Raw genomic sequence first — 12673 nt, 5'->3', positions numbered from 1 at the left:
ATTCAGCTATTGATTCTTGTGAGAGCTCTGCTGTTAAGAACTGCAGACACTTTATAAACTCTGTAACATCTAATTTATAAAAAAGAACCAAACTGATGATTCATTCATTCATTCTTCTTCCCATATGGAAAATAAGGCCTATTTTCATCTTCAAGGCCATTTTAAAGACTGGAAAGAAAAAGAGAAAAGAAGAAAAAAGAAGCCTCGGGAAGATGATCAGGAAGCCACCTAAAAACATAGATGTTTTACGCCTAAAAGAGACCTTGGAGACTCATGTAGCATCTGCCACCTTTCTGCCGCCCTTTACAAAGGAAGACACGTGAGTTAAGAAAGATGTAACCATGATCTGGTCCAGTTCTCAAATTTCACTGATCTGCATATTTCAGTGAGTCCACTCTATCGATTTTGGGGGGTCAAAACACGAGGAGGCTTAATCAATCAGTATGGGGAGTTATTATCAGATACCACCAGTTGTCATCAGCTCTACCTTTGTTTGATGGTAGAGATACCCTCAAGCACTTTAGCTTGTTTGTTAAACAAACAAGCAAACCAGAAACTAGAGTGAAGCATCTTCCGTACTTGGGGATCATCACCATAACAGAAGGGGCTATGCCAAAGCTCTTCAACAAAGGAAGAACAGTGAGGATTCACTTGCAGATTGTCAGTCAGAACTACGGCTTGGTCAGCCTGTTCACTAGAGCAAGGCGTGAGCATCTAGGCTTCTTCGGTGTATCTTTTGTTACTTAGCTGTGTCTCCACTAGGGGTGTATATCCTTTTCGAAGTCTTCTATATTGAAGGAAAAGCAGCAATGCAAAAAGGACAACCAAAACCACGAGCATCCCCGTGACCACTGAGAGCACTGTGGTCCAATCTGCAGTTTCTTCAACTGAAATTAAAGCAGAAGAAAAGAGTCTTACAATTGGGGTTTTCATCAGCTGCATACCCTTAGAAAAGGGAAGAATAAACCAATTTGTCTTTCATGTGTGCTTTTGTTGAAAAAGCACACTGGAATAAAATTTTTCTCCTTCCTTACGAACTATTTATCATATCCATAATTTTTTTTTGTGGAAATGGAAAATGACATTCCATTGTTTGAATATAGCTTATTGTATTTTAAAAATTCCTTATGATAAATACTTATACAGAATAAACCCTCCAAGGAAGTATATAACTACTTTTGTGAGTTAGAAACTCATTTGTAAAAGTGCATGCTAAAATGGTATCTGGGGAACTGCAAAATATACAACAGTCAGGTCTAGAAATTCTGCTGTTGTCTCTAGCTTTTTTATGGAGTGATCAGTGAGTAAGACAGATGAGACTAGAGATTATAACAGGGGTCATTCAAGAGCAAAAGTAGAAGAAATTTGGACCCATTTAAATAGTTGTGAATGAAATCGGAATCATCACATGATAAATGCAATCCTCTATTCAAATGTATTTTATAAGCACTTTTCCACAAAATTAATGGATTTCATTTCTAATGTATTTATGCCTATTTGTCATTTCCTTAAAAATTATCCTTGGTCAGTTGTTCTTAAAATCAATTTTTCTGAAGTACAGTTTTTCTGTACTCTACACTTCTCTAAATGTAAGACTGTCCTTCTAGTCCTTTCTCTCCAGGCCCACAGAGGACCCTGACTCATTCTGATGGGGTTTCTCCAAAAGGATTTTAATTTGTCTTTTCCTGCAACAAATGCCATCCTCATCTTCTTAAAATACAGGTTTTTATTCTGTCATTTCTTTGTTCAGGAGCCAAAAATGATTGCCTTTGTTATTGTCCAAACTCCTCTACCTAGCTTTTTTAAAAAATTACTTATTTTTTTTAATTGTGGCAAAACATATATGACATATATTTTATCACCTTAACCATTTTTAAGTTCTGTGACATTAAATACATTCACATTGTTGTGCATTCATCACCACTATTCATTCATAGAAATTTTTTTCCCTGCAAAATTGAAATAATAATTCTCTAGACCTCTATCCCTTCCCACGCTCTAGCAACAAGCAACCACTCTTTCCGTCTCTATGTATCTGACTACTATAGGTGCCCCATATAAGTGGAATCATATAGGTTTTATCTTTTTGTGACTGTTTTATTTAACTTAGCGTGTCTTCAAGATTCACCAATATTACGGCATGTGTCAGGACTTCCTTTTTAAGGCTGAATAATATTCCATTGTATGTATGGACCATATTTTATTTGTTGTTATTTTGCTTATCTGTCAGTGGGCACTTGGGTTGTTCCCACTTTTTAAAAAAAATATTTTTAATTGGAGGATAACTGCTTTACAATAGTGTGTTGATTTCTGCCACACATCAATATGAATAAGCCATAGGCACACATATATCCCTTCCCTCTTACATCTCCCTCCAACTGCTTCTAACTTTTGCCTGTTGCAAATACTGTTGCTATGAATAGAGGTGTACAAATATCTGTTGGAGTACTTGCTTACAATTCTTTGGGGTCTATGCCCAGAAGCAGAATTGTTAGATCACATGGTAATTCTGTGTTTAATTTTTTGAGGAGCTACCATATTGCTTTTCACAGAGCCTATGCTAACATTCCCACAAGCAATGCATGAGGATTCCATTTTCTCCACATTCTCATCAACACTTGTTATCTTCTGCTTTCTTGGTAGCAGCCATCCTAATGGGTATACAGTGGGATCTTATTGTGGTTTCTGCCCGACTTTTACAGTCCCTCGTAACCAGGCCTTCTCTCAGATCCAACCTTAATTCACAGTTAATTACTCAAGCCTTTCACTACAGCCAGGCTTTCTGCTCACGGTCCTCTATATGGACTACACGTGTCTTTCACAATCCTGTTCCCTCCCTGTCTTCAATCTAAAATGCCCCTTTCTTTCCTCCAACCTACCTAAAACCTACCATCTCTTTTTTTAAAAAACTTTTTTCTTTTTTTGACCACATAGCACAGCATGTGGGATCTTAGTTCCCCGACCAGGGATTGAACCTGAGACCCCTGCATTGGAAGCGTGGAGTCAACCACTGGACCCCCAGGGAAGTCCCTCCATCTCTTTGATCCAGTTCAGGACCCAACTCCTTTCCCAAATCCCTCTCTCCCTTCTTCAATCTTGAGTTATAGTTATGTCTCCTCAGAATGGATGTAAATTTTTATTAAACCAATAAAAGAATGTGATTTGTATCTTCTAATGAGTTAATGCATCCTGGGCATATTTAGACTCTCGGGTTATATCTGTTAAGTGACCGATGTCAGAGGACATGGAAGCATGGTCAGAAGCACATGCCAAACTTTCTGATTATTATTATGTTCAATCTCAAAGAAATGAGAAAAGTTTCAAAGAGACATTCTCACCTCAGCTGCCCAAAGAAGAGAAATTTCAAATCAGTAAAGAGAACAAGCTGCAGTAGATGTAGAACTGGAAGGAAAAACAGAGGACAGAGTCCAGGGTCTGAAAGGTTTTGAAAGTTGAGAGAGAAGGGGCTGGGAGGGAGTAAGACATGAAGAGAGAGAGAGAGATGTGACCTCAGAAATGGTCTTAGTTACTTTGCAGGCTGAGATTTAGAGGAGACAAAATAGACATTAATGGGAAAATGCCACCAGCACATAGACTGAGAGTTTTTCAGCTTCTTGACAAATTACGAGATTTTTTTTTTTTTTAGTGTTTTACTTTTCCTTCATCAACCTGTCTGCAGGTTCTTTAAATGGCACATGGAGCTGTACTGGGGCCTGGGCAAATTGAAAAAAAAAAAAGTATGCCCCTACATTTATCAAAATATCTTTCTGTATTTTGAACCAAGTGGAAAAGCTAATAAAAAATCTACAACTTAAAAACATGACTTCAGGACTTCCCTGGTGGTACAGTGATTGGGACTCCACCTGCTAATGCAGGGGACATGGGTTCGATCCCTGGTCCGGGAAGATTCCACATGCCTGTGCAGCTACGCCCATGTGCCACGATTACTGAGCCCATACTCTGGACTCCACATGCCATATCTCCTGAGCCAGAGGGCTACAACTACTGAAGCTCACGCACCAAGAGCCCGTACTCCACAACAAGAGAAGCCACTGCAGTGAGAAGCCTGAACACCGCAAGAGTGGCCATCGCTCACTGCAGCAAGAGAGAGCCCTCGCAAAGCAACAAAGACCCAGCACGGCCAAAAATAAATAAGTAAAATTATTTTTAAAAAAAGAATAAAAACATGATTTCCAAAAGTTCATTTAAAAAAGTACCCATGAAGTCCCACACAGCCCAATCTACTGGCAGGTCATTGCCATCTTTACAAACCCATCAGGCAGAGGTGGTGTGGGTTAACTGGGAAAAAAATAAATGGCCTACTTACAAACTAACACAGAGGTATAAACAAACAACAGCCTGGCTTTAAATTTTTGATACTGTATTCACCATGGATTTTTTTTTTTTGGTATTAATTTGGGGTTTTGATAATATTGCATTATATTATTACTTAGCTCAATTACTGAATTTTTGGCTTCACTTTGAACTTTGTGCCTGAGGCAAGTGCTGCATTTGCCTCACCTTAAACTCAGCTTTGCCTTTAAGTAAAGATCTCTAAAAGGTTCTGCTAGTCCTCATCCATCTGTGGCTAGTGCATTTTGATTTTATTGGTTAGGCATTTCAAACCATGGCTGGTTTTCAATTGTCAGATCAGGTGCAGTTGTAGATACTTGCCCTGAAATAAGTTCTCTTAACAACTTTCAATTTTCTAAAACAAGAGTCATCCAACAGTCCCTTTTCTGATGTTTAATTGGTAGTTTAAAGGCTCATTTTGTAAGTATACATACTCTAAAAAATTGCCAATAAACTTAACTAGATCTGAGCACTTCAATTTAAGGTCTTGATTTAGAAGAAAAAGAAAGGAAAAAAAAAAAAGAAAGCCTCTTTAGAAGATTAATGAATCACGCGTTTAGAAGTTGCATTCGTTACCTGGCAGATCAATGGCATAACTGTAGCCAAGTTGGTCTGCGGTTAAAAAGAGTTCCTCATTAGTCACCGGAGGGAAGAAAGGAACCATGTTATACATCCGATTGTGACCAATGGGTGCCAGCTCCTGAGGCCAGGCATCCGCAGGGGGATTGAATCTTTTCATCCATTCGTCAAAAATGGCATCGGTGAAGGAATGAAGGACCTGCAAGACAGTTGAATTCAGCATTAACACTGATGGATGTGTGTTCAGTCACTAAGTCGTGTCTGACTCTTTTGTGACCCCATGGACTGTAGCCTGCCAGGCTCCTCTGTCCATGGGATTTCCCAGGCAAGAACACTGGAGTGGTTTGCCATTTCCTTCTCCAGGGGATCTTCCTGATCCAGGAATAGAACCAGCAGACATATTTTTTACCGCTGAGTCACTGGGGAAGCCCTGCCAATATTGATGGGTCTGTGCTAATCAGACCAATCTAACTGGAACTTTCTCTAAAATGAAATCAAGTTGGTTCTTCTTGACAACAGGAACTTCTTGGTGACATACCCACTGGCAAGATCCCCTGGAGAAGGGAATGGCAACCCACTCCAGTATTCCTGCCTGGAAAATTCCATGGACAGAGGAGCCTGGCAGATTATACTCCATGAGGGCAGAGTTGGACATGACTGAGGACTAACCCTTTGTTTTTCACTTTCAAGGCTGTATGGCATATCACTCCATAAACCCCTTTGTTAAGTGAACAAAGTAAGGTTCATGTTGCACATGTAGCACTGGTTTAAGAATATTTGAGGCCTTCAACAAATTCATGTTAATTATTACATTCAGAAAAAAAAGCAAGTATGATGAGATATATAGTGCAACCAACATTCAGATGCTTTGATTTTAACAAGGAAGAAAGGAGACATTCTGTTTACCAATAGTATAATACAAATGGATAATTTTAAAAAAGAAAAAGAAAGAAAACATCCAAAACGGGCCTTCAAATTTCTCCCACCCTTCTATGTGCTCACTGTATGCCTCTCATTCTCAGCGTTAGGCCAGCAAAAGAAAGTCTAAAAATGTTGTAATGTGCATAGTACTGTTTTATTTTCTCAAGAAAGCTGTTAAAGTCCTTTTCAAAGACAGCAATTATTACGTGTTTTTAAATATTCACAGCAAAATTTCACATTTATAGTCCTGATTTTGCAACAGGACACAAACATGAGCGTTCAGCCCAGGCCATTAGAGGTCTTCTTTCATTCCTAGTAGTTCAGGGAGCCCAGGGACTCCGTCTGATTTTCCTTCCCTCTTTGTCTGCAGGGTCTGTCACTCCAGGGCTTGTCACATGGGGGAAAGGAGATACTTACTTCAGTAAATACAGGTTAAATGAATTCATTTATCCGTCCACCAATATAGCACTGGTGAAGTTATACTATCACTTATTTGTTTATCAATTTTCCATAATGAGACTCCTAACTCCTAAAAGTCAGAGATAAGGTCTTTTCACCTTTGGAGTTTCAGGCTTAGTCTATAACTCGGACAGGGTTGATGTTTAATAAGTTTCTGTTGGCTGACGACAGTGCCATGCAAAGTACTTTTATATTTTGTACAACTCATCCAAGGGCTTCCCTAGTGACTCAGATGGCAACAAATCCATCTGCAATGCAGGAGACCCGGGTTCAATCCCTGGGTTGGGAAGATCCCGTGGAGCAGGGCATGGCAACCCACTCCAGTATTCTTGCCATAAAGAAGTCTGATCATTGAAGAACTGATGCTTTCAAATGGTGGTGCTGGAGAAGTCTCTTGAGAGTCCCTTGGACAACAAGAGATCAAACCAATCAATCTTAAGGAAACCAACCCTGAATATTCACTGAAACTACTGATGCTGAAGCTGAAGCTCCAATCCTTCGGCCACCTGGTGTGAAGCGCCGACTCACTGGAAAAGACCCTGAAGCTGGAAAAGATTGAAGGCAGGAGGAGAAGATGGTGACAGAGGGTGAGATGGTTGGATGGCATCATCGACTCAATGGACATGAGTTTGGGCAAACTCCAGGAGAGAGTGAAGGAGGGGAAGCCTGGCATGTGCAGTCCATGGGGTCACAAGGAGTAGGACACGACACAGCAACTGAACAACAACTCATCCAAACAGGCCCCTTTCTAGTGGACGCTGTTTCCCTCGGTCTGAAATACCGCTCTTTCTCTTTTCTGGCTTCAAAGTCTTGTTTCAAGATAAACTTAAGAGTCCCTGTACTAAGGCATCTTCCCTGATTGCCCTCAGTCTGAATTCTTAGTTCTTTGCACTTCCTAACTACTTCAATTCCTAACCTCTAAAGCTCTTCTGGATTGTAGGGCTTCCCAGGTAGCTCAGATGGTAAAGAATCTGCCTGCAATGCAGGAGACCCAGGTTTAGTCCTTCAGTTTGGAAGATCCCCTGCAGAAGGGCATAGGCAACCCACTCCAGTATTTTTGCCTAGAGAATGGACAGAGGAGCCTGGCAGGCTACAGTCCATGGGCTCGCACAGAGTCAGACACGACTGAGCAATTAACAATTTCACTTTCTGGCTTGTACTACTGATGCTTATTTAGTAGATAATAGTTTCAGATTTTACCCGAGGTTCCTTGTAGCTAGCTCACCCATTCAGGAAACACTGAGAGCTTTCTACCTAAATTGTCTACACTGAGATAGTGGAAAGAATCGAGTGATTTACTGAAAGGATTTCTTTCCTGAATGGATTTTTAAAGTCCATGGTAAGTATGAAATGAAAATATCTCCTGCCATATTAATAAACAAGAAGCGTCACAACCTTCAGCGATTTCTGGCCTCCAAATGGGCTTGAGGGTTCCTGAAACTGCTGCCACACACCACCCCCCGTGGTGATTGCAGAGGAGCTGGAAGAATGCAGGAAGCAATACAAACAAGGAAACAAGATTGGCCCCAGATAGCTGAGGTGCGTCTGAAAGGGATCAATTCAATGAGCCCAGAGGCTTGCATCTTCCCATACACGGAATGCTTAATTCCTTAATTTGATATCTGATCTTGGATGTTAAGACTGCCTGTTTCCTTTGTTGCAAACTTGTGTATAGAAGGACTTCCCCTCCTGCCTCCTTGGAGCGGTTTTCTCAGAGCTACTGAGATGCTGCCTCTCGGACTCCGGAGTCCTAAACATTCCCACCAAATAAAATAACTCTCTACTTTTAGTTTGCGACTGTATTTTGGTCAACACAAGATACATGTTAAAAACCAAAACATCAAATTGTAAGACCTGGGCTTTCACAGAGAGAAAATATTTTTTGAGTTCTGAAATCTTGGCTTTGAGTCACAGAATTTAAGCCCCGAGGGAATAAAAGGCATCAAGCTTATCGAATGAGCAACAGCTTTGAAGGAACACATGATAATTTGAGTGATCCATGTCTCTCACAAGTAGAGTTCAGGAAGAGTTCTCTTTGAGAAGGGGCATTAACCCTGGAAAAGGAGCTGAGCGTTAGCTGTTGGTGTAGGTCCCTGAAAACAATATCAGGTGCTGTAAAATCCTGGGAGCTCCAGATAAGGTTAGAAGTTTCCCAGAAAGAGCTCCATGCTCCAGGTCTGGCCTCAGGAGCCTGCCAGCCTCAAACAGAAGTTCTGCCTCAAGTGTGGAGCCCAAGCAATAGATGCACAATGTCTAAGAGTAGCAAGCACTATTGATTGTTTAACCAATAGCCTTTCTCCTCTTCTTTCTCAGTAACTTCTTTGGTGTTTGTGGTGAAGCAATGTGCCAAGTTATCCATGAGATTTAGCTGGAAATCACTGGATAGGACTTCTAGAAAATCTTGTTAAAGATGTTAAAGATGGTTGTCCCAGCTTAAAAGGGGCCCCTTTTCCCTCTCCATTCCTCCTCACTGCTTTCTGGAACATGGGTGCGATGGCTGAAGCTGTGGCAGCTATCTTAGCAGCCTGCAAGCAAAGCTAAGAGAAGCAGCCACTCACCAAGGATGGTCAAGCAGAAAGACAGAAGGAGTTTATGATGACTATAGAGATAGTCTACCAAGGCTAAACCACCTGCCAATGGAGTTCTTTTACACAAGGAGAAAAATAAACCCCTTTATTTGTTGTTTAGAGTTCTGTAATTTTGGTTTTCTGTTTTAAGCAGTTGAACCAAGTGCTAACTGATACACAGAAAAAGGCGTGTATCAGAATGTGTTTTCTAAGAAAGGCCACACAGTATCTCTTGAACTTTTAGAAACCATCTGAGTTGAAGTCAGAGATCAAACTGTGATTTTTAAAAAAAGAGATAAGAGAATCTCAGGGCAGAGAAAGAGATAGAGTCAATGCTGTAAGAGGCAAATAACTGGGTGAAAGCACCAGAATTCACCAGGTGTGGAAGTGTAAACAGTTAGGGAGGAGAGGAGACTCTAAAGAAATTCATAATTTTGAGGGAAAGAACAGGGGAAGAGTAATAAGGAGAAGATTATAGGTCTCAGACGAGCCGTTAAACATTATCCAATAAAAGCTCTAATAGGAATTACATACATATGAAACAATTTATAGAATGTAGTTAAAAAAAAAAAAAAAAAAAAAAGGTCAGCATATGCCAGGGAGATGCAAAATAGGCCAGAGACAAAATGCTGTGAGCAACAATGTATCCAGAGGCTAGAAAGAGAAGCAGGGCAACAGGGAGACTAGGTATTTTTGATAAAGTTGTGAACACTGTTCCTAAATGAAATAACCTGAATTGCTTTTGACAAACCTGTGGTATTTTTGTTGAAAAGTGTTAGTCACTCAGTCATGTCCAACTCTTGTGACCCAAAGAGCTACAGACCGCCAGGGTCCTCTGTCCATGGGATTTCCCAGCCACTCCCTTCTCTACGGGATCTTTCCGACCCAGGGATCGAACCCAGGTCTTCTACACTGCAGGTGGATTCTTTACCATCTGAGCCACCAGGGAAGCCCCATCTTTGTTGAACACAGGTTGAAAATAAGCTACTATCTCTGTAAATGTAATTCGAGGGCATAAATAAAAGCAAAGTAAAAGTAAACTGCAGTTGCCTTATATCTGCTATAGAGATTTATACTTATATTTTAGCATTAATAATTGAGTGCCTCAAAAATGAGGTTACAAATTTTGGTACACAAACTTAGCCTATCGTATTCCAACAAAGTAAAGATAGGTACAGGAAGGGAAAAAAAATGCTAAATTTCAACTTGCAAGGCAATATTGAAGGAAATGTGATTACATGGGTTTTCAAGGTAAAAATTTTTAAATGCAACCATGCAGAAGAAAGCAATTGATCAACAAATATTGTGCTTAGAGGCATAAAGAAACTTAATAAAGTACAAGGAAAGCATGCATATCTTTCTCAAGATCACTAGAGGATAAAGTTACTAACAACCTTCTCTTGTCATTGTTGTCATTTAGTTGCTAAGTTGTGTCCAACTCTTTCACGATTCCATAGATTGTACCCCATCAGCCGCCTCTGTGTGTGGGATTCCCCAGGCAAGAATACTGCCATTTCCTTCTCCAGGAGATCTTTCCAACTCAGCGATCTAACTCATGTCTCCTGTATTGGCAGGCAGATTCTTTACCACTGAGCCACCTAGGAAGCCAGCCTTCACTTAGGGGACTGAAAATTCAGATTCCTGCCATGTGGAATCTCTGACACAAGAAGAGCATTTGTGCCTACAGAAAGATTGCTATAGAATATTTATTTATTCTTGCCTTCTTCTATCAAGGATTTGAAGCAATGTATAGCCAAGATGTTGGTTTTACATACCTAAAGAAGCCATATGTAATAGGCTTGAAATAGTTACATGACACCCAACTTCAACATAGCTGACTACTAAGCTCTACCACAGGGAGGTGAGTACTCCATAGGCAGCACATTTAGTGACAGACAAGAAAGCACCAGAGAAAGTGGGCATTTGAATAACAACAGAGTCTCCTGGGCAGTGCTCAGCCCAGAGGGTGTTTCCCATTTTACTATAATTTTCTTTCCCTCTTGCACTGCATCCTGAGCAGACAGAATGGAAGGTATTTTTTCAGGCATTTTGGCAGAGTTACCTGAGGAAAGCACCCTTTCTGCATAGCTTTGTATGATAGCATTGCATACAAAATACACATATGTATACATATAATTATACCATATACATTGTATACAAGGTATAATAATATGCACATAAAAGAAATAGCAAGAGCATTAGGAATTCAGCTGTGATATCCTTGAGAAAGAAAGCTTGTAGTTTAAGCATTAAATTTTGAAGAGATGCAAACAGAGGACTCCAGGAGAGTTCTGCTGTTATTATGTCAGCTTCAGAAGATGTGACCAGTTCAGCATCCATCAGAGGCAAACAGTACAGACTGAAAAGTGAGGACCAGGGTGATGTTAGAAGAGGTTATAGATGAGAACTGAGATACTCCCAGGCCATTCGAGGCTAAGGAGCCTCCAACGCACTAGGAGAGAGGAACTCCAATCAATGCTAGAACCATCTTCGATATGTACATATATTATGGTTTGCCATTATATTACTTAATTCATCAATGTGCTTAGTCGCTCAGTCATGTCCAATTCTTTGTGATCCCATGGACTATAGCCCACCAGGCTCCTCCATCCATGGGATTCTCCAGGCAAGACTACTGGAGTGGGTTGCCATTTCCTTCTCCATAATTCATCAATAATGAAGTGCATATAGTTCATCTCTTAGGTTTAATTCTTCTCCATAGAGTATGTGTTTATCCTTATAAAATTTAGAATTGAAAAGAACCCCTTCAGCTCCATTTAACCATTGAGCATGTGCAAGTTAAAGATCAAAACATCCCTACAAACTATTGTTTATAAAATAAGCCACAAGGATATACTGTAAAACACAGGGACTATAACTAACGTTTTTAAATAACTGTAAATGGAGTTCAGTTCAGTTCAGTTCAGTCGCTCAGTGGTGTCTGACTCTTTGCGACCCCATGAACCGCAGCACGCCAGAGCTCCCTGTCTATCACCAACTCCTGGAGTCCACCCAAACCCATGTCTCTCGAGTCGGTGATGTCATCCAACCATCTCATCCTCTGTCGTCCCCTTCTCCTCCTGCCCTCAATCTTTCCCAGCATCAGGGTCTTTTCCAATGAGTCAGCTCTTCGCATCAGGTGGTCAAAGTATTGGAGTTTCAGCTTCAACCTCAGTCCTTCCAGTGAACACCCAGGACTGATCTCCTTTAGGATGGACTGTTTGGATCTCCTTGCAGTCCAAGGGAGTATAATCCTTAAAAACCTTCCCTGATGGTAGAGTGGTTACAACTCTGAGCTTCCAATGCAGGGGTCACAGGTTTCATCCTTGGTCAGGGAACTAAGATCCTACATGCCACATGGTGCAGCCTCCAAAAATAAATAAATAATAATTAAAATAAAGTAAAATGATATTTAAAAGAAATCCACTTCTGTATAATTTTAAAAATTTTAATTAGGAATCACTAAATTGTATACTTGTAACATACAATATTGTACATCAAGTATACTTCAACAAAGAAAATAAATAAGAGTATATCATGATAGAATATGTGATATACATTTCAGTCAAGAGTATTTCTTGTACTTGCTGCTAAGTCGCTTCAGTCGTGTCCAACTCTGTGCGACCCCACAGACTGCAGCCCACCAGGCTCCCCCATCCCTGGGATTCTCCAGGCAAGAACACTGGAGTGGGTTGCCATGTCCTTCTCCAATGCATGAAAGTGAAAAGTGAAAGTGAAGTCGCTCAGTAGTGTCCGACTCTTAGCGACCCCATGGACTGCAGCCTACCAGGCTC

The 12673-nt window shown here is 40.5% G+C and overlaps 1 protein-coding gene across 1 annotated transcript in view; it reads right to left on the bottom strand.

Moving 5' to 3' along the window:
* Window positions 1-12673, bottom strand: part of DCT (dopachrome tautomerase) — a 33210-nt gene continuing 20537 nt past the window's right edge. Inside the window, exons 7-8 of the mRNA XM_043477965.1 lie at window positions 4930-5131; window positions 1-887 (exon numbers count right to left, since the gene is read on the bottom strand). Coding sequence (XP_043333900.1) covers window positions 715-887; window positions 4930-5131 — 375 coding nt within the window. The 3' untranslated portion in view covers window positions 1-714. The remainder of the gene's footprint in view (window positions 888-4929; window positions 5132-12673) is intronic.

Source organism: Cervus canadensis, chromosome 9, assembly GCF_019320065.1.
Source record: "Cervus canadensis isolate Bull #8, Minnesota chromosome 9, ASM1932006v1, whole genome shotgun sequence".
In the NCBI taxonomy this organism is placed as follows: Eukaryota; Metazoa; Chordata; class Mammalia; order Artiodactyla; family Cervidae; genus Cervus; species Cervus canadensis.
This window is presented reverse-complemented; position numbering and strand designations above follow the sequence as displayed.